The 22,005-nt window shown below is 43.2% G+C and overlaps 2 protein-coding genes across 3 annotated transcripts; one reads left to right on the forward strand and one right to left on the reverse strand.

Moving 5' to 3' along the window:
* Nucleotides 1–2: 2 nt before the first annotated feature.
* On the reverse strand, nt 3–6,288 carry fsd2 (fibronectin type III and SPRY domain containing 2). Its single transcript, XM_026163994.2, has 13 exons — nt 6,155–6,288; nt 5,850–6,087; nt 5,505–5,600; nt 5,044–5,277; nt 4,859–4,881; nt 3,840–3,961; nt 3,421–3,585; nt 3,151–3,285; nt 2,849–3,002; nt 2,032–2,165; nt 1,571–1,703; nt 1,317–1,493; nt 3–405 (listed from the first exon to the last, which is right to left on the reverse strand). The coding sequence occupies exons 2-13, from the start codon at nt 6,030–6,032 to the stop codon at nt 156–158; spliced, it is 1,806 nt and encodes a 601-aa protein (XP_026019779.1). The 5' UTR covers nt 6,033–6,087; nt 6,155–6,288; the 3' UTR covers nt 3–155.
* A 394-nt stretch (nt 6,289–6,682) lies between these two features.
* On the forward strand, nt 6,683–22,005 carry whamm (WASP homolog associated with actin, golgi membranes and microtubules). Of its 2 annotated transcripts, XM_026163974.2 has the most exons (11): nt 6,684–7,341; nt 8,985–9,158; nt 10,849–10,999; nt 11,207–11,376; nt 12,767–12,974; nt 15,149–15,333; nt 15,825–15,911; nt 15,997–16,092; nt 18,478–18,892; nt 19,294–19,436; nt 20,735–22,005. In XM_026163974.2, the coding sequence occupies exons 1-11, from the start codon at nt 6,766–6,768 to the stop codon at nt 20,888–20,890; spliced, it is 2,361 nt and encodes a 786-aa protein (XP_026019759.2). In that variant the 5' UTR covers nt 6,684–6,765; the 3' UTR covers nt 20,891–22,005. The 2 variants fall into 2 exon arrangements, with proteins under 2 accessions (XP_026019768.2, XP_026019759.2); XM_026163983.2 differs by lacking the exon at nt 20,735–22,005 and having other exon boundaries at nt 6,683–7,341; nt 19,057–19,348.

Genomic DNA, 22,005 nt, shown 5'->3' on the forward strand with positions numbered 1-22,005 from the left:
TGTTGTCTTTAGTGAGAAAGTTCAGTTTTTAATGGAGATTGGCGTTACAAACATTGGTTTTGTTCGATGTCACCGAGCTCTTTGGTAAGTATTAAAGTCGATAATTGTTTTGTCCTTGTTGCCTGGGTTTTTATTTCTTCTTGATACTTCTGATGTCAGATGAATGTGTATTCAGGAGCTTCTATGCTGTTGTGTACAGTAAGCGCTCCCGGGTTGTCCAGGCTAAAGCAGGGGTGGACGTAATTTTGGAAGTGACAGTGGAAGGTGTGCAGATGTTGTTCCAGATTTACGTTAAAGAAAGACAGAGTCCCTCTGTCGTAGTCGAGTGCCACTCCAATCCGTACGGGGTTCACAGTGATCCTCAAGTCAGGACTCCAGCCGTTGTGCAGAAACTCGTATTTATGCCTAACAAAGGGAGAAGCATTATTATTGAGTGTGTCAAAAAGCTATTTTATTCATACTGTTGATGATTTTCCCGCTCTGTCAGCCATTAGGAAAGCAGATGCTGAATAATGAGCCAACAGCAGGATTTCAAATGGCTGCAGCTTAAAGAAAATGAAAAATGTGCTTGTTAAATTGTGCGTAGGCAGAATCAACAAGAAGATGTCCACAATGGGAGCCATATTCAGGGCTCGTGTGATATGCTGCTGCGAATGACTCGCTAAATGTGATAATTCATCTGTCCTGCTTTGTTCCAAGAAGAGTTGCCATAGAAACTATTATAAAGTAACAGATATTCAGCTGTGGGCTTTTCTCCCTTCAATGGGCTTAGTTTCACACAGAACGGATGCACTTTTTTTTTTTTCTTTTTGCTTAGGAAAGGGAAAATTTCTGAATGCTAAAAATAAAGTCTTGGCCCAGTTTCTGAGAACTGCAATAGTAGGCCCTCAGAGGATCCGCATGTTAATTCTGCTATCAGATTGGTGGAAAAGTCTGCATCTATTAGGTCTGTGGAGTCCTGTGAAAATGTCTGCTTCTTTTCAGGGAACAAGTATATTTAAGAAAAATGACTGAGCAGAAAACCAAAGCTACTACAGCACTTGTCTTGAAAACACGCAGACGCTGTTCAAACTGAGATGATTAAGATGAAATATATGGGGACTTTGTTACAGCAATCGGATACAAGTATTTTGCGGTTCAGCAGTTGTGCTTTTGTATATTTGCTAAACCGTTGTTCACAGGCATAGTTTACCTATAGGATCCCTGGTGTGCAGTTATTTTGGAGGAGTACTAATGTGTAAAGAGTACTGACAGGACATCACAGGGTGTTCAGCAGTGAAGCTGATGAAAGAACCCTGGCTGGTACTGACTGCTACCTGGATGGACTCAGGATGTGTCTCATACACCACGAGGTACTGTTGGCCCCAAGATACGAGTTCCTCTCTGTGTCCTCATAGGCAACTCCGATCCGGAACTCTGTCCCATCATCCACCTCAACTTCCCAGTAATGCCTTCCTCGCACTGGAATCAGATCCCCAAGGACAGCTACACATCTGTAAAGACACTGACATTTAAACATCTGCAAGTGTATAGAGTCATCTTTATAAGTCAAGGTTCCCATTATTCGCACCTGGTAAAGGTGTTGTCATCTAAGGCCATGGCACTTATGGGAAGTTCTTCATCTCCATAAAAGATTGTGAAGCCATCTTCAGAGATGGACAGGCAAGGATGGGCAGTGTCCTCCAGGAGATAGAAAAACGTACCTGCACAGGTAAATGGGTGTTTGATTGCAAAGACTGCCTGAATCCATGTATGTAGTAAGAAGGTATATTTATTTAAGCTACGGCTTAAACACAGGACATCAGATTGATTTATTCTAATCGTGCAACCTCTGTTTAAACAAGGCTAACAATAAATAAACTTATATACTCTTTCTAAGCGAAAGGAGTCTCAAACATGATGGGGATGATCAACAAGTAGATGCTTAAAGTTACAAACAGACATAACTGTTCTGCTTTAAACGATAAGGTCCATACCGCCTATGAGTGAGCCAAAAACATAATGAAAACGCTGATCCCAATTGTTTCTCACCTGTCGTGGTGATAGAAATTGGTTCACTCCTGTCACTGGGCCCTCCGATGTTGACCGCTCTCACAGAGATGAGGTAACGTTGTCCTGGCTGCAGCTGGATCAGACACTGACAGGTGGGCACTGCTACAATAGACCTGGGGTTGTAATTGAGACATGAGGGTCACGCGTCTTCCTTTAAATATATAGTAAATGCAGAACACTGATCACTTTGTGAACTGTATTTTATTGTGTATGGTTACCAAAACATAAATCACTGAAAGATCACCTTGAAATTCTGGTGGTTAAACAGAAACTTATATTTGTATATACTCATAATTGAACATTTTCTTTAAGTCTAGCTTGAAAAAAAAAATCATAATAAAAAGAGAGTTTACTGCACAGATAAATGTTTAAAGTGTTCTCCAGAGCGACTGGATAAGAAATGAAAATGACCCCAAATGTGGGCACAGCATTCTAGCTGAGGCCAACAGCACTGCAAGGGCTGAAGCTAAGAATAGATTTTCTAGGACAGAGTGCATCTTGATTCAGCAGCTCTATATCCATGGGACCTCAAAAAAACAAAACTTCCCAGGCAAGCACTAACACCAGCTTGTTTATTTTGAAGCAAAAGCCTTATCAAAGGAAAAAGCCAGTGGAGCCTAATATCACGGAGTACTGCGTCTTTGAAGCTCTGCGTTTCCAGCCAAGCGCTTCTATTTTTACCGAGCTATTTTAACTTTAACTCTAGGCGTGGCCTTTTCAAAGTGACAGATTTCAAGGAGAGGGCACGGTTAAATTTTGAGCTTGCCAAATCGGTCTCGTTAATAACACCTCTTACTCGGTAATGCTGCTCTCTGTGCCGTCTGCACCCATCTCCCTGAGCTCCACCGTGTAGGAGTCTACGGGGTTGGTGTTTCCTGACTCCCAGCGGATCAGAGCAGCCTCTGGACAGCTACTGCACTCCCTCTGCTTAATCACTGGAGGTGATGGCACTAGGGGAGAGAGGATTTAGACTTTTATTCCCACCAACACACCACTTTGGAGTGATTGCAAAGCTGAGGAAAGTGGCAGAACTATTATTATTTTAAACTGCCACAAGTTTAAGAACTCCTCACGTAGTTGGAGAGTGACATTTGTTACCCGTCATGTATAAGGCCTTCTCGCTGGCTGGGCTGATGCCTGTGGTATTGGTAGCCGTCACCCAGAGCTCGTACTGAGCATTGGGCAGCAAATCTGCAACAGTGCAGTGCGTCTCCTTCAACGTTACCTTGCTCACTTAAATAAAAAACAAAAAGATGAGCACACCTTTAGATCGCAATATTTTCAGGGAGATCAGTAGATACAAGTTGAGCAGCAGATGGTGACATTATCATGCAGTGCACATCTGCAGGGAGCGTCTCTGGTTTATACCCTGCGGTGTGAAGGTGCTGTCTGCTGGTGTATCCTCCAGCACCGGCCTGTAGTAAAGCTCGTAGTACTCCACTGTGTCATCAGAGAACAAGCTCCAGCACACGCGCAGGGATGTCTGAGTGGCAGAGTTGGGCATCTGGGGATTGATTACTGGGGCAGATGGAGCTGGGGGTTGTTTGATAGAGATTCACTGTAAATTCAGCACAGTTATCAAGAAGTCTTTTTAAAGTACAAAAATCTAAATGTTAAGACAGCTCTGTTCTGGTTGAAGCTCAACACTGACACCTCTGTGTGATTCCTATTATTAGGATTCTCATTTTCAGTGACGCAAGACACGGCGTGTTGCTAGATTTGTATTTTTCAAGTGACAGAGAAGGAGGCGGAAAGTGAACCAGAGGAGGCGATTTGTAGATTCAGACCTGGAACAACGTTGATCGAGTCCATCATGGTTTTGACATCCGACAGGTCAGCGAGCGGTGTGTTGAATTCAAGACATGTAGACAGCGTGAGGTCAACCTCGTCTTTGGCAAACTCCTCGATTCTTGTGTGGTACAGAACAAAAAAAAGCCCTGATTTTAAAAAACGTGCAGTGCGTTATCAGGCTAATGTTCAAAATTTGACCATAAAATAAATACTTTACGTGCTTTTCATCAAGCATGCAAGCATGTTTTGTACAGTGGATGGAGTTTGTTCAGCAGAGTTGTGTCTGTGGGTTGTGCCCATGAATGAATATGAATGATTGAAGTCTGAAGAAACAAGACATATTGTCAGTTTAACAGCATTTGTCGCAAGTCAGCCAACACAACCATATTGAGATGCCGTCCCACAGCAGCGTGTGACCAAGCTGGTGACCAGCATGAGGAGGAGGTGCCAGGCTGTTGTGGCTGTGTGTGGATCTTCCACGTGCTACTCAGGGCCCTGTTTGTTAAATGAATTAATTGTTTCTTCAGACTTTAATCATCCAGTCCAATAAACTACACCAAACAAGAGTCAGTAGCAGAATAAGCTGACTGGTATTGGAAGAGGAAATTTGGCAAGTGTTTCACGGGCGCGACCCACATACTCAACTCTGCTGCTCAGCCCACAAATGCATTTTCCCTAATAAATGTGGCTACATTTAAGGGGAAATAAACAGGCTTTCCAACGTATAGGTCTATTGGCAGGAAGCAACCTTACAAAAATAAATAAATAAATAAAATAATTGACCAAATACAAATTTCTTTACTTTTTGTGCTAGGTTCAAGGTTCTTTTTTTGTTTTTATTTGCTAAGTTCAGTAAGTGGACCTTCAACTGGGATTTTAAAATATATCAAGTTAAATAAAACTAAAGTCTGAAACTAAAGGGAAGACAAATCTCACATGTTATTGATGCTCGATCTCTTAATATCACACCTGCAGTGTCACACTGTGCAGACTCACTGTGCAGCCTCATGCTTACCTTTTAATTGTGGGCATAACTGTCTGTCAATAAAATCCAAAGAAGTAATTTCAATAGCAAAATTAATAAATGAATAAATGCTAATCAATGCTTCATATCCACAATTGCATTAGCTGGCCATGTTTTATTTATTTATTTATTTTTGGGGCCATCTGCAAATATGATCCAGTGGAGTCATTTATCACCTTCAAAAGAAGCCTCTTGTCCTGGCTGCGGTAGACCTCCTGCGCTGTCTCGATGAGCTCCTTGGAGGCATCGAGTGCCTGACCACAGGCCAGCAGCTGACCGTACAGGGCTTCCAGCTTACTCTTCTTCTCCTCCTCCAACCTTGCCGCGCTCTCATCCTGTCGCTGAGACAGTGTCTGCAGCACGTCATTGTAGTGCTGCTCCAAGTGCTGCTCTTGACGGCCAAAATTCTCCTGTACGTGCAATAATATGAGAGAGTTAGAGTGTAACACATTTGTTTTACAGGAAAGAACAAATTAAAAAAACAACAATTTGATGTAATAAAATGGGCTTGTGATGACTTTATTACTGTCTATGAGTAAAAAAAAAAGGAAAAAAGCATCTCTGCATATTCATATGATAATAAAACAGTAAAGTTATGTCAAAACAAAGGAGATCAGACTAGACGTTTGAGTAGTACCTCCACTGTAAGGAAGATCTCTTCCAGATGACCAGCAAAGCTCTCCATCTCTGCAACCTTCTCTTGCAGCTGATCGCGAATCAAGATGATCTCCCCCTGAAAGCAGTCATAACGCAAGCTTGAGCTCTTTTCACATTTAATTCAAACCTGCAACACAGACTACAATGAGGGGTAACAGTTAAGAGTTTATGTTGCTGTTTACTATGAGTGTATCTTAATCAGATGTTTCCCCTCACTCAGCTATTTATTTTACTCTTCTGTATTGTGTTGGCATTCTCTCAGAGAAGTGATTAAATGCAATGAGACGACTGTGGCTGAACATAGGTAGTTAGTTAGTGTCCTCACCTCAGTTTCTCCCTCCTTAAAAGCATCCTCCTCACCATCACTTCCATCTTCTGCTGCAGTGGGAGATGGAGGTGAGCCTACATTGTAGGTCTCCATAGCAGTAGACTCTCTGCTTAACTCCTGGAGCTCGGCTTCCTCTGCAATTACACCCAGCCTGCCTCCTCTGATCTCATACAAGTCCATGATGACAAGGACTCAGGCGAGGACTGAGGCTTAAGTATCTGTTAGTGTCCTGAAACTGCATCGGAGGAGAATTTAACAAAGCAGAACTGCTATAGTGAGCAAGCAGCTGATAACAAATTTACCTGAAAATTTAAGGGAGCCGTTTGGTTCTTAGACAGCCTTTTCAGGCCAGCAGCAGTATCCGGCAGGACAGCAGTGACAGAAATAGATGGGACTGTGTTTGCTCACATTTCACAGGCATGCCAAACATCTACACAGGAAGTTCGTTATTAATGAAATAGATTCATTAAACGTGGTCGAAAGTCTGCAGAGGTCTGAGATATGCTGACATTGTAAAGGAACAACAACTAAAAGTTAAATGCTTTAATTTTTAGGATTTGGAAATCCCCGAACATGTGATTTAAAGGTCAAAGTTAAAGGCAGTACCAGAGGCTTATGGTGCATTCAAGGTTCCTCGTAAACTTTAGTTTAAGACATATCAAACGCATTGGATTAGACATTTCTGTAATTGGATCCGCCTGCTCTTAGTGACCCAGTCTAGGTTTTTCGTGGTTACCATTCTTTGTCAAAACAGCGTATTCTTTAAAAGGTAGATATCTGTGTTAGTAAAACCGTTAGCTCATATTGACCGATAACTTCCGGGGCTGGTGAAGGCAACTGACGTCACACAAATGGCGGACGTTGTAAACAGAGCCAGCAGCTTCTCGGCCAGGGTGAAATATCTCTTTTTAAGATGAACAGCATAGAGTGTGAGCGGCTAGACAGTCTGGAGGGGTGGGTGGCCGTTAAAAGCAACATATTTGAGGAAGATGAGGCCTTTAAACTGGGCTTCATCGTACAGTGGAACGTTATCGAGTGTAAGTTCGCCGTCACCTGCCATAACCGGACGTTACAGCGGCAGAAGCGCAAATCCGAGCCTGCCGCCGACGACCCTCAGATGAGCTGGGCAGGACTCTTCTCCGTCAGCGATCTGAAGCACGTCCACCAGCAGTTCACCTGCGTGGCCGACGTCCTGGGAGGCTGCTTCCCGGATTTGACGGAGTTTGAAGAGGGCAACATTTGGGACTTGCTCTTCCTGAATAGGAGATCAGGTCCAGACAATGACGAGGAGAAGGACTATGACACCCCGTGTAGGAAACTCGAGAAGTATTTCAGCACCGCTATTGACCTCTGCGGACGGAAGATCGTTCTCGACACCTTGTTCGCACAGGATGACCGAGATGTCGAGGAGTACTTTGAGAATTTACAGGAGTTCAAAAAGAAAAGCTTGCAGGAGGAGATGTCAAGGGCCAAGGGTCACCTGAGACAGGTGAGGCGTAGAGGTGGGCGGATCGATCTACTATCGATACCAACGCGATAGGACTGAGACTGTTTTTGTTCCCTAAGTGCAGTATGCCCACTGGATTTTGTTAAATAAATGTGCACATTTACATTCCAGGTCTCCAGAAAATCAGTTTCCAAACACCTTGTGTTAATTAATTAATTAATTAATTAATGTGGAAAGTAAAAATCACAGTGATTTAGTGGTCATTAAAATGTGTTCAGAATGTGTAAATTAATGATGAATCAATCAGTAATCATGGTAAACTGTTCTCCCCTTTGTAATCTACATTTTATAGGGCAAAAGTATTGGCATCGGTATCAGCAACACTGGCCCTGTATCTGTTTGGTGCCCCATCTATGATAGAAGTCTTACAACACCTTAGAAACATGAGTCCCTGAAGTCTGAGAAAGACTGCATGCTCTCTAATCCCAAGAAGTTTAAAGGTCTAGTCTGCCATATTAGCACCTCTAAGTGGTGGTGTGAGCCTAAATCAGGTCTACCATGACACAGCAAACCACAGCTGCTGTTCCAGCCAAGGCTCTAGATGTTGCAACACCACCAGCACTAGTCTTTGTTTGCTGCTTCAACCTGCAATCTGACCCTTTAGCTCTGTTTAGTTTGTTTCACATGCAAATGGAAGTAAAAGCAGTCAAATGACAGCCAATAGACCAATGAAGCATTTGAAGAGCATAATACGTCAGCTTGACATCAAAACAGAAATCTAGTTCCATTCGAGATCCACTGGAGATCGCTGGAATGCATGCCTCCAAGCTTATCATGTCCTTTTATCAAAATAATGTGGTCTGAGTTATGGTAGCTGAGTTTTTACATGCCCACACTGTACCTGTTTCCACAGACATCATGATGTAGCTCGCTGAGCTGAAAATGTGCTTGTTGTGCTGGTTTGTTTCCTTACACAGATGTAAGGTTCTGATCAAGAATTGGTCACAGAAACAACGAGCAAGTGGACCTGTAAGAAAAACTGTTGATGGCACCGCTACGAGTAGAATAAATGTATCAGAATCTGTACTCGGTGCCGGTATTATGTCTACATAAACCACTGTTACGGTTCTGCTGTAAATGATACCTTTATGACATCTTATCCAGCTTTTGCTTATGCTGTCTCAGATGCAGGTTTGTGGTGCTGCGTTGATTGTTTTTAATGGCTAAAGCAAACATTGTTCCCATTGTATGCTGGAAGATGTCAGGGCATAGATAACACTTGATTTTCCAACTATTTACATATTTTGAAGCCAAGCGATTTAACATTTTCTTAACCAAGATCTCACTCTCCAAAAAAAAAAAGTCTCAGTTCCAAATATTTCATCACTCTCACATAAAATGTTTTTTAATACCTGAATTTGTTTGACTTCAGCGGTCAACACCGCAGAACCAGGTCCAAGAATCCCCGTGGTGTTCAACCACTAACCTCATCTTGAAGTGTCTTCACAAGTCTACCTTCAGCCCACCCAAGTTGTATTCTGAAAGGCCTAGTTATCGACTCTTGTGTTAGCTGGCACGGGTTGGATTGGTTCATTCTGAGTATGAAAAGTCATACAGAGCAAAACTAAGCTGTGTGCTCAGGGTAAACCCAGATCATGGTGTTTAAGTTTTTTTTGTCTCCACAGCTGCTACAAAGTCACAGCGGTGCTGACAGGATGGTCATGCTGCTCAGCATCTACGAGGAAGAAGACGAGGCCTACCAGGACCTGGCGACTGTCGCCACGACTTTCTTCCAGTACCTGCTTCAGCCTTTCAGGGACATGAGAGAGCTGGCCTGCCTTTACAAGATGGACATCCTTGTAAATACACACGTTGTCAGAATGTTTTACACGATTATATGCAGGGGATGTACTTAGTGTTAATATCAGAAATTTAAGATTTTGATGAAAATAAAAAAAGGGAGGATTTTACAATACTGTGCAAAAGTCTTGAGCCACCCCCTCATTTCTTTATATTTTGCTAGGAAAATGTGAAATATTGCAGTGATTTATCAAAACATATAAACATAGCTAAAATATACAGTATGTGAGGCAAAAACAGAGATTGACTTTTAAGCTTGTTAGAATTGTACAAAGTTTCTTCAACACAGCCTGAACAATCTCGTAATTTCTTTAAGTAGTCTTCAGGAATAATTCTCCAGGCTTCTTTAAGGACATTCAAAACTTTTCTTTGGATGTTTGCTGCCTTTTGTTCTGTTGTCTGTCAAGCTGATCCCGCACTGCTTCAGTAAAGTTGAGGTCCAGGCTCTGGGGAGGCCAGTCTGTGACTGATGGTGTTTTATTATGTGTTTCTCTATCCAGGTATACTTTTACTGCACTCACAGTTTGTTTGGGATCATTGTTATGATGAGAAATGAAGGCGTTGCCAATTAGGTGCTTTCTTGATAACATGGACCAAAATGTGATGGTACTTTTCTGTGTTCATAATTCCAGCAGTTTTGACAACGCCCCTGAATGAAACGTAGCCCCAAACCACGATGGAGCCTCCACTGTGTTTTATAGATGGCTGTAAACACTCACTGACAGTGATTTGAACCAAAAATGTCAAATTTGGGTTCATCACTCCATAAGATCTGTTGTCAGTGATTTGTCAGTCTAGTTCTTATGTAGTTTGGCACACCTCAGCCTTTTCTCCCTGTTTCCCTTCCTTAAGAATCGCTTCTTTACTTCGTTGACCAGTAGATGGATCAACTAAAACATCACAAGGATCTCTCAGATCCTGTGTCAGGACTTTGCTGGATGTATTCCTGTTTCTTAAAGACATGACTTCCACATGCTGTTTACCTGCTGTAGACAGATTTTAGACCTGCCACTTCTTCTTTTGTCCTCCACTTACCCAGTCTTTTTAAGGACACACTGTACATGATGCTGAGCTGCTGCTAAGTCTTCAGCTAATAGCACAGTGAATAAAATGTTTTTCTACTAAGTTGTCTCTTCTGTGTAAACACTGGTCCATGCTTCAGTAATTCATGCGGCATTGTTAGGTGTCTTCTCTAAGTCTGACTCCTTGGAAGCACATAAAGAAATGAGAGTTGTGTCAAGACTTTTGCACAGCACTGACCGATACGTCCTTTAGTGATCACATAAAGGTCTCTTTCACTCTTAACTGGTTCATTCGTTATTGCTGAGCCACACACAGCACTCATGAATAGACTGACCTGTTGCATCACTATGTCCAGTGTGGTTCTCAAACTCTGTGATGTAGGTTAAAGAACATTATTTTTTAAAGGGAATTTTTAGCCTTTATTTTGATAGGACAGTAAAGAGTATCAGGAAATTGGGGAGAAAGCAAGGGGAATGACATGTAAAAAGTGAGCGTGGTGTAGGGAAAATATTTATGTCCACTTAGAGGGAAAAGAGAGGTCAGAATTTGTTTTTACACTCATCCAAATATGAATAAAGCTCCCATGAATGCACAGTTAATACATACTTCTTACGGACAGGTAAGCCCTTGAGTAAAGACCGTTTTGCTTGCTGTGGTTGTCTGCAGAAGTCTTTGGAGTTTGAGGAACTGGGTCCTAAGAGAATTGCAGCTCTGGAAAAGGAGGCGGAGGAGTGGAGAAAAAAAGCAGAGGATGCAGTCGCCTCGATTCAGGACATCACTGTCACCTACTTTGCACAGACTTCAAAGGCTCTGGCTGGTATAAGTTGCTGTGTTTATATCTGCGTGGATGTTTCGGTTAATTATGAAATGTGTAAATGATCAAAACCTCCAAAAAGATTGTTTTCAGAGGAAATGGTTTTAAAAGAAAAGCCTCCATGATTACGCTATGGGATTCATTTCACACTTGTAAGGAAAAAATTATAACCGTTATATATATATGACAGCTCCTTGTGCACATTTCCAGGTATGGTGAAACAGATGGAGGAGGATAAGTGTCGTTTTGGACCCGCTGCCTGGGCGTCAGCGGCTCCCAGGCTGGAAAAACTCCGTTTCCTATTGGCCAAAGAAACCCTGCAGCACATGAGAGCCACCGAGATGTGCCTCAGCCGCAAGAAAGACAGCATCAAGGAGAGGGTGCGTGTCCATTTTATCTTTCGTTCTTTCTTTTTTTCCATTAGTATCAGCTGCTTTTCCAGTGGTTCTGTAATGACTCAGCACATTCGGTAACATCTTACTAGAGTGTGGTGCAGTTGTAAGACTTTCATTATCATTCATGTCTTTATTTCCGTGCCAAGGCCAACGCTGCTTTTGTAGTGGTTGTAAGTCAGTAGAGATGTGACACGGTGCCTACTCGCTCTCATGTATCATTCACTCGGTACTCCAGTCTGATGTGAGTCTGTGGCTGCTCTGTTCCTTTTGATCTATTTATAAAGCTTCTCTGAAAACATAGAGAATCCCCTCAATACACCCCCATCCCGATCACAAAAAACCCCCTCCACGCATGAATAAGTGAGTGTGTCTGGGTACATATATGCATACTCAAAATATGCCAGCTACACACAAATGTGTGACTGCACCAGGAGGATGTTTCTCATGTCAGGATCACGGCATTTTTCGGGATGGTATGGCACCGGATCACTTGCTGCTTCACGGGGGTCATGCTGTGCGTTTGAGCTCTTGAAAAGAGCAAGGAGAACAACCGCAACACCTTTACCTTCACACGGCTGCATTCCCATCCCATTAAGCTTTTTAAATAATAAAAAAAAAAGTCAGGTTTGAGGACGCTGGCGTCATCCGTCACTGTGAAATCAACCCGAGCCTTTACATCTGCAGCTGTGTGCGAGTGTTCATAACGAGATCAGCGAGCTACACCTACGCAAACTCTTGCGCTGGTGGCAACACAGCTCGGTGACTCTTTAGAGCGTGCCAGTATGCCTGCGGGTATCCCAGATGTTTGCGTGAGTGTACCGCTTCAGTCTCTGTGGCAGCTGTGTCATATTCCAGCAGTGTGTGTATTTGTGTTCGACATAATTAAGAGCATTTTAAGGCTGTATTTTGAATGCTTTGAATGCAAAAGCTCATGCATGGCACATGCTGCAGGTAGCTGCTGGTTTCAGCTCATTTCATCACAGCATGAAAGCTTGCAGAGATTAAACTGTCTTCAGACAGGCAGTTCATCACAAATGCTTAATTTTTTATGTCAGATTTATCGTGTGTGTGTGTGTGTGTGTGTGTGTGTGTGTGTGTGTGTGTGTGTGTGTGTGTGTGTGTGTGTGTGTGTGTGTGTGTGTGTGTGTGTGTGTGTGTGTGTGTGTGTTTGCCAGTAGCGTGGCTGAAAGCAAAGCCTATTTTGATCATAATGTTCAAGGACAGGTAGCGAGCTGTCAAAAAGTAGCACTTGCCTCACAAAGTATTCACTGTATATATACAAACGACTGTTTTTTGTTTTTTTTTCTCCCCACAAACGACCGCTATGATCCTTTCAGCGGGGCTGATGTAACATTTTTCTGTCGTTGCCTTGCAGCTGGAGAACCTCTCCGTGAGAGCCCAAGGCCAGAGGGCCGATTTAAGGTCTGCGTTTGAGGACGGCCAGAAGCAGGACACTGTGGACCAGCTGGAACTGCAGTTCTACGAAACCCAGCTAGAACTCTACGACGCCAAGTTTGAAATCCTGAAAAATGAAGAGCAGCTCCTGGTGGCTCAGATAGACACCCTGAGACGACAGATTAAAGGTATCCTCACATTTACATAGCTGTGCTGTACAGCAGATTTATTTTGGGTATATATACACGTGTTTTGCAAAAGTCTTGAGCCTCCACGGTGACAGAGTTTCTTGTTTTTGAAGCAGTCTTGAGCAACCAGGCTTTCTGAAGGTCTTCCTTCTAGGACCTGGCGTCCACATATGTGGACATCACATTTTGAGTTGTCTAGACCAAAATACTGAATTTTGCTCTACAAGGGCCTGATATCCACTTACGAGGGCATTATACTGCCACTGTACTATCGAAATTTTAAACAAATATATTCATATTAGGATAGAATTTTTCCAATATTCTAAACGCATCTTACGATATATCCCAACACTACAATTCCCACAGCGCTGATTCAGCACCCTTCAGACTCTGTGTCAGTTATGATTAAAATGACACATTACACAATGCCCCCCTCCCCGCTGCATTATAATGTGTTGGATTGTCAGGCAGTGTGTTGTGGAAAAGAGGTGCCTTCTGGGAAATGCTGTATTTTGTTCGTGTAAATGTTTCTCTAATTGTTCCTCGCGGGAGGGGGCATGTTTGCTTCCAAGGTGTTTGCGTGTGCATCTTGCTGTCTGTGTCTGTGGTGACTTTGGCTGTGGGCATATTTACCTTTACAGCTCTCAGGTGTAGTTTCCTAGCTAAGAAACAGCAGCGCGCCCTCTGTCATTTGTTATTCGTGAACAGTGTTGGTCAAGTTACTTGAAAAAAGTAATCAGTAATTAATTACTGATTACTCCCCCCAAAAAGTAATCCCGTTACTTTACTGATTACTTATTTTCAAAAGTAATTAATTACTTAGTTACTTAGTTACTTAGTTACTTTTTAAAAACACGATTTACAACCTGAAGAGGTGATAAAGTGATAGATCTTTCAGCCCAATTCTACTTTTTCTACATAATCCATCATACAAAATGTAATCAAATGGAAAAGTCTCTTTTTTTAACTTGTTTTATCAGTTTTAATCTTTTAACTTTATGCATCAAGCAAAACATTTAATTATATGCAACATTCTCTGACTTGAATAAATTAGTTTAACATTTAAACCTATTTTCTACACATTCCAGCACATAAAATAAAATATTTTTTGTGTTTTCACTCACTCTTTCAAACAGATGCAAGTAAAACACAGCAGAAAATAAATAAAGTCAAAGACTCAGCGGTCCTTTTGCTCTATTTTCACCTGTAAAGCAGGAGCAGGGTAGGCGGAGGGTTACCCTGGTGCAGGTGTGCTGCGGTCAGTTGAAGAATCCGCGCGAGTGTCTCTGTGAGTTTCCCATCACGTCGTAGCTACTCGGTGCTTGCTCGGAAGTTTAGGGGTTTTTTTCGCTGTAAAAAGAAGTTTTCTTCCCACGCACGATGGACGCTAATGTTTTTGTCACTTTTTATGGAATCAAACTCAAAGTAAGGTCAGTACTTCCACACTTTAAACGCTGCACGCTCATACTCTCTCCCGCACTCGATATATTATCCATTGTTGATCTGCACACAGCTGCTGTCACCAACGTCGCACTTGCTTACGTCACTGTCATGAGACATTCTCGCAAAAAAAATCACGGTTTTAGTAACGCAGTAACGCAGCGTTCCTACGAGAAAGTAACGGTAATCTAATTACCGATTTTGCAATAGTAATCCCTTACTTTACTCGTTACTTGAAAAAAGTAATCAGATTACAGTAACGCGTTACAAGTAAGTAACGCGTTACTGCCCATCTCTGTTCGTGAACATAAAGTTGGAGGACTGAGGAAGATATGATGTTCTGTAAATAAGGAGAAAGCTACTGCAATGCAAATACTGCAATTAGTGCAGTTGCCAAGGAGACCCAGAACGTTTCATAAGCAGCTGAGGAGATGCTTTTATAATTTAGCAGTAATTTTACCAACGTTAAGCCGCTTACTCTTAATCAGATGTAAGTTTGCTACCTAAACAGGAAGTAAACAGATTTCTTAACTTCACGTAAGCTGCATAACTACAGTTGGCACAAAAGTAACCTTGGCACTACCTGTGACAACTACCTGTGCTGCTCGTGAGCAGTGGGCATGACACTGGTTATTTAGGTTGTCTGATGGGATGCGACAGCTGACGTACAGCTGGAGAGGATGCCATATAAACAGAAGACATGTAGGAGTGACTGGGCTGCGTTTGTGTTTCAGAGCTGAAGGAGGAGGTGGTGTACTACGATGTGTGCGAGGATCCGGAGGAGTTGCAGAGCATGGTCCACACAGGTATTCATCAACCAGACCCTCCAGCTGTCAGTCAGCTCAAAAGACGCCTACAGACCCTGGAAACCAAGAGGGGCAACATCTGTGCCCGCCGAGCTTACCTGCGTAACAAAAAGGTGTGTGCGAGTGCTGCTGACATGAAATCATTTCATATTCTGTGGTCCTTTCAAGCGTTTTGGGGGTTTTTTGTCCAAGGAAAAATGTATCGATCCTTCAAAGGCACATCTCCGCCTGCCTCGTGTGCCAAATGCTGGGTTTTTAAAATGTTTTTACTACATTGGTTTATTTTTAGCTGACATAGTAATTGAAGCACTTGGCATGTTTTCCTCTTTTGTTGGCTGCTTGCTTATTTGATTTTAAAAAAAGTATTACTCAGAGCAAAAAAAATGGCAAAGGCAGCCTGGTTAAAGACTCTCGATGGGAGGGAATGCAGTTAAAAAAATAGGGGCATTGGAAAATTACAAATAACGGCCTCCAAATAAAATCCGGATGTGTTGCAGTTGCATTTTCTCAAAGTTTTTTAACCGTTTGCTCAGACAGTCGCTAATTTCTGACAGACTAAAATGTATTTTCGAGCGATTAAGTGATATGTTTTGTCTCTCTTTAGGATCAGTGCACAGATGCACATGAGCAGAAGCACCTGGTGGAAAAACAGAGCTCCATAGTCTTCAACCAGCATCACCAGGTCCACCTCGTAAGTCAGCCAGGTTGTTGGAGCCGCAAATGAAAGCCGCTGTTTCTCTCCTGTGCCTCTCAGTGTCTCCCTCTGTTGTCTGCAGAAACGAGAGAAGAAGAAGGAGGAGGAGCAGAGGAGGAAAGAGTGGGTGGACAAGGAGCGGGAGAAAACTCTGAGCCGATTACGATCCTTCAGAGAGGTCAGGCGCTCTCACTCGTTCTGCTCTGCCTTCGCCTGCAGCTCTCTCCGAGTTAATAAAACCCGGGGGGACGCTGCATCGTACCCTCTTAATGTAATAGTTCACCTCAAAAATAAAAGCTCAGTTATTAGCCACTCGACCCCTCGCGTCGGAGGAAGTCCTGATGACGGCGTGCTGTGGCTGTGGACGGGCTTGTTAGTAATGAGCTGTCTTACACCAGAGCTTCAAACTGTGCGTGGACGACTGCTCTTTGTTGGCTTCTAACTTCAGTGACCCAGTGATATTTTCAGTGTGACAGTCAGACTCTGTTTTAACTTTAAATATAAATATAACTAATGACATTTCTATCAGCTTCTCCTTTACAGTGTGCTGACTGCTAAAAAAGACTTAGACGCTACCTTAAACTAGCATGTTAGCGATGCCATTGTCAACACCTAATCAAGAATGCCATTAGTATTCAGCTGAAGCAACCTCAGTGCTGCTAGAATAGCTACGAGCCCAGGAAGAGAGCCCTGCATCAGTAATAATGACTGGGTAATGATGATGACTACATCATTTGGCGGCACAGTGGTGCAGTGGCTGGCATTGCGTCGCCTCACAGCGAGAAAAAGGCCGAGCGGGCGATTAAGGATTCAAACCTCCTGGGGTTATCCGTCTTCCTCCAGCAGTCCAAAGACATGCATGTTAGATTAACTGATGATTCTAAATCGGTAGATGCAGCGCTCATGTGCACAGGATGAATATGTATGAAAAAGAAGATGGGGGCTTGTAGTTTAAAGCACTTTGAGTGGTCAGAAACTACTAGAAATCATTCCATTGATTCATGTGACTGAATGAATGGTCCTGCTTTAAAACAAAACATTGGCCTGCATTTGTATAGCGCTTTTCTAGTCCATAGGACCCCAAAGCGCTTTACACTACATTCAGTCATTCACCCATTCACACACACATTCACACACTGGTGATGGCAAGCTACATTGTAGCCACAGCTGCCCTGGGGCGCACTGACAGAGGCGAGGCTGCCGGACACAGGCGCCACCAGGCCCTCTGACCACCACCAGTAGGCAAACATGTGGTTAGTATCTTGCCCAAGGATATTTGGCATGCAGCCAGGAGGCAGCCTGGGATCGAACCACCGACCTTCTGATTAGTGGCTGACCTGCTCTGCCACCTGAGCTACAGCCACCCCACATTAACGCTCTCTTGGTATTGTTTTAATGCCTCCATAGTGTAGTGGTTAACAAATGTGCATGGTTAGCAAAAGGTTGCTGGCTCAATTCCAGGTGGAGACTCACATCCCATTTGTGGTTGTGTCAGGGCGTCATGGCAACCAGATGTAACAATGATGTTGGATCTCGGTGGTCAAAGGTCACTACGAAACAAGTTTTTGGCCCCAGGAAATTCTCTCTCTGCAACACACGCAGAAAGTCCAACACTGTGATGTCGTTCCACCTGCACACAAATACACCCACAAGATTTCAGACGGCTGATTCTTGTGTTTAAAATCACTCCCTTGTGTCCTCTTGTTCATGAGCGTCTACATGCTCTGCTCACTGTTGACAGTACATCTGTATATTCCATAGTGAGCAGGAAAATCAAACCAATTATTATGTATTTCAGTCGAAATTGGTCCTTTTTAAGCCAGAACTGAGAAGCCTTTGTGGTGAGACTATTTTGTTTAAACCAGGGGTGTCATCATAAGGCCCGAGGGCCAGAATCGTCCTGCCAAAGACTGTAATGTGGCCCATTGGACAGCTTTGGAAAATATGAAGGAGAACTAACTAATAAACTAATAAAGACCTCCACTATAGCCATTTATACAGACTCTAAGGCAAATAAGAAATAGATGAATGTATCTGCTAAGAAAATCTGTAAAAAAAAAAAAGACATTCAATTAACAAAAAATGTTCTGTTTTCTAATCACAGGACAGTTTGCACTAACAGATGTTTTCATTGAATTTTACACATTTATTTCTCATATTTTTATCCCATTATATATCATTTAAGCCTATGGAGTCATGCTGCCAGTTTTCTTTCATTTATTTACAGTAGTATTTCTTAATTATGTAGAAAAACTGACGCACCCCCGAAATTACACTTAGTTTTCTTATACATGAGAAATGAAATGTGTAGTTTAACCTTACATTGACAGAAAGTGGAGGTCCAGCCTACTTAGGATCAAAGTATGTGGCCAACATTATAAAACAAGTTTGACATCCCTGATTTAAACGATCAGCTTTTACGTCCGTGCTTAACTGTGCGGGGCTTTGATGCACATCTGCCGCCACTTTTTTAAATCTCATGTAGATGCCTGTTTAAAACAAAACATTAATGCATGAGCTTCAGCTGATGGTTTTTTTTTTTTCTTCTTTTTTTTTTTCCCAGAAGCGACCGGGCCAGTACATCCTGAAAGCGCCCCAGTCCAGGCCTTCGCCGTCTTCTCCAGAAAGCCTGTGCCCCTCGCAGCCGATGTCCATCATCAGCCTCAGCCCTGCTCCCTCTTCTCAAGGACCCCCTCCCTCCATCCGACCCGCACCAAGGCGCAAGAAACCAGCCAAAAAGCAGCAGCTGAAAGACATGCCTGTCCAAATCTACGCTGCGCCACCTCCTCCAACGGCCATCCCCCCTCCCCCAACAGCCCCACCCCCTCCTCCTCCTCCTCCGCCACCACCACCACCACCGCCACTGTCACTGCTGCCTCCCCCCCGAGTGTCGCCCTCATCAGAGGATGCCCCGATGCCTCTGAGTGAAAAAGAGGGCCCTCCATTTCCAGCCAAGAACACGCTCAAACAAAATATAGGTGAGGGTGAAATACGTGCAGTATCATTCAGATCTTCATGTCCAACAAAACCAACGAAGAATAAAAGAATGGAGCAGGATACGTGATTTTTGTTTGGCTGCTGGGAAGGTTGTGTGTGTGTCTGCACATAGTGTTCTGTCCTAAATTCTTAACTTCTCTCACAGGGCCAGAGGAGGCATTTTACCTGCAGTAGTGGTCCTGGTTATATACGCTGTCTGCTCCAAGGAGACTCTAACGTCCAGCAGAGCTTCTTTTTCATAAGATCATGTGAAACGGAGCACACTCAACAAAACTGTTTCAATAATGTTTCTTACAGCGAGCTAAGAACCAGCTCATCAGCAGTGTAGCTTCTTCCCCTACACTTTAACAGTGTTTCTCCTTTAACTTTGGTATTTTTGTAGGAACCATGGACGAAGTGTTGGCTTCGCTACAGCGTGGACAGATTAAGCTTCGAAAGGTCCCCGCGGCCAGCACGCCGAGCCCCACTGGGGACGCAAGGAGCAGTCTGATGTCTGCCATCCGACAGGGAGTCACCCTGAAGAAGGTGAGATGTTGATACGTTGATCGGCTAGCTTACTGCAGAACGATTGCATCACCGCATGTGTCACTTGGTAAAAATGTGATGACAGTTGGTTATTCACCTGTGGGGAAAAAAAGCCAGTGTGGCTCAGTTTGTGTCAACCCCCCCCCCCCCCCCCCCCAAAAAAAAACCTTCCAAATATCAAATATCAGTCTTTACTAAAGAATTAATCTGCATGTGAAAATGCTACCTAACAAATGCACAATTTATTTGTGTTTGTGTAATACGCGATCATCGGTGTTTAGGTAAATGTGACACGAGTTTCATTTTCACTAAGGACCACCGGTATTTTTGCTATGAGCCGTTTGCTGTGGACGTGGATCACATAAATTAAACCTCGTTTGTTCTCAGTGTACAATATTTCTTTTTACTGACCGACTATTAATGGTGAAGAACACATTCGTGAGGTAGTTAAGCTATAGGAGCTGTCACAAAAAGCCGTTCACGTCCTAATTTTTGATAGGAGACATGCTGTATGGGAACTTTGAGTGCACTTTTGTGCACAACAAACAGCTCCCCCGTGTGGATTCTTTTTTAGCGCAGCAAAGGAGTGAATTATTGAACAGTGCTAGTAAATTTAAAATTGGGTATTTTGCTTCTAATTTTAAACAAATGGTCGATGAAGCTGTTCACAGGTTGTGCGTGTAAATTCCTTTTTTATTTTATGAGAATGCAGACGTCTCCTTTATAAGCCCAGAAAGTTGATTTTGTGGATGATGTTAGCCAAGTGACCTCTTCAGCGCTTCACCCACTGCAAACCCTACAATACAGATCAACAGAATCAACTTTCACAAGTATACATGCAACATACTTTAGGCTCTTCCCTTATTTCCCGAGGAGCCACCACAGCGGATGGAGCCACATATTTGATTTGGCACAGATTTTAGACCACACGCCCTTCCTGATGCAATCCTTCCATTTATCCAGGCTTGGGTCCAGCACAGGGAGTACACTCGCTTGTGACCCCCTGAGGCTGGATCTGTGTCTCCTTCTGGTCTCGACCCAGGGATCTTTCACATATTAGACAAATGTGCTAAACTGCTGCACCGTGGAGCCACAGTTATGCATACGTAAAAACCTATGCTATAACAGACTAGAATACATTTAGCTGTTCTAGTTCCAGGGTCGGGTGTTATCCCAACGGGGTCATTGCTATGTAGCTCTCTACTATAATGTTATTAGCTACTTTTTTGGTACTGATTACAGATTTCACAGCAGGCGCTAACTTAAAATGTGAACTGTATTTCTTTGCCGTTGCGTAGGTGGTTCCTGCACGAGCAGAAGTCCCGAGCGGCGGAGACAACGAGCTGGAGCGCAGCATCAAGGCCGCCATGATGAGGATGAAGAAGGTGGCGGCTGATTCGGATGAGGACGACAGAGGGGACGAAGAGGGACGCAGTGCAGACTGGGATAGCTGAGAATGCGTGCGCACTCACGCCGATGAAGCTGCCGTCTTATGTTAGCTCCTCTCAGTCTTCCTCACAGTTATGAGCTTCAGCCTTTTCCATCGGAAAACAAGAAGAAAAAAAAAAAGCTGCTTGTTTGACAAGAACAGGATTACGCCTCCTCAGACTTAAACGTTGCAGTTTGTTGAAGTTGTTGCACATTTAATCCCTTTTGTGTGTGTGTGTATGTGTGGGTGCTTTTGTTTTGTAGCCCTGAAACGCTGTAATACATCCAACACTGCAACTAACTAGCGAGCGGCAGAATCAGGACTTACTCTCCTCTAAAACACTTTCCAATTTTCAGAAATCCCAGTGAGAGCGAATGAGCCGCTTTGTTTTTAACGCTCCTCTAATTATTGAATTTCTCCCAAATCTGTGCCCGAAGGCCTTTTGTGACAGTGTCACACAGCAGGGGGGGAGTGGGGTGGGAGCTTGTGCTGCGGGCGGTGAAGACAACACTACGCAAATTGTCGTTTCGCTCGCACCACTCGGTCTGATCTCATCATTTTGAATGTAATTAAATTTGAACAATTGTTTATTTAACCTAACCCCAGTAAGGCTACAGCCACGTGAAGGCAGCGCTGTTAATCATTCAAAGCCTGCGTGTCTGAAGTCTTTGTCGCTGTTTGCGTTGCAGGCCGTTTCACGCTGCCCGCAATTTTCCCCTTCTCATGTCAGAATTTTGGGACCGCTTTAGGATTAATCAAAGGGCACTTTCGAAGTGAAATACACAAAGACAAATTGAGAATATTAGGCTTTAATTTAAGTAATGGATTAAAAAAAAAAAACATCGCAAATCGCTGTGTCATCTAAAGAAAAGGAAAACGGGGGAAAGGTTCCTGTTGTTTAAGGCAAATTGACCTTTCAACCTGTGACAGCACGTTGCTTTGTTTTGGGGGGTTTTCCCTCCTCAATCTTTACAAGTGTTCCTTACCTGAACCTGTCAAACAGTTAAACTGTGTGATAGCAGCATTAAATGCTTTACAGGATGAATTCAATTTTAGTTTTATGAGTTAATGATGTTCGAGGCCGACACCTGCATTGCTGTGTTTTAATAATAAACTAAGAGGCATCAGGTCGTCATCAAA

The sequence above is a fragment of the Astatotilapia calliptera genome, chromosome 1, assembly GCF_964374335.1.
Source record: "Astatotilapia calliptera chromosome 1, fAstCal68.1, whole genome shotgun sequence".
NCBI classification, from domain to species: Eukaryota; Metazoa; Chordata; class Actinopteri; order Cichliformes; family Cichlidae; genus Astatotilapia; species Astatotilapia calliptera.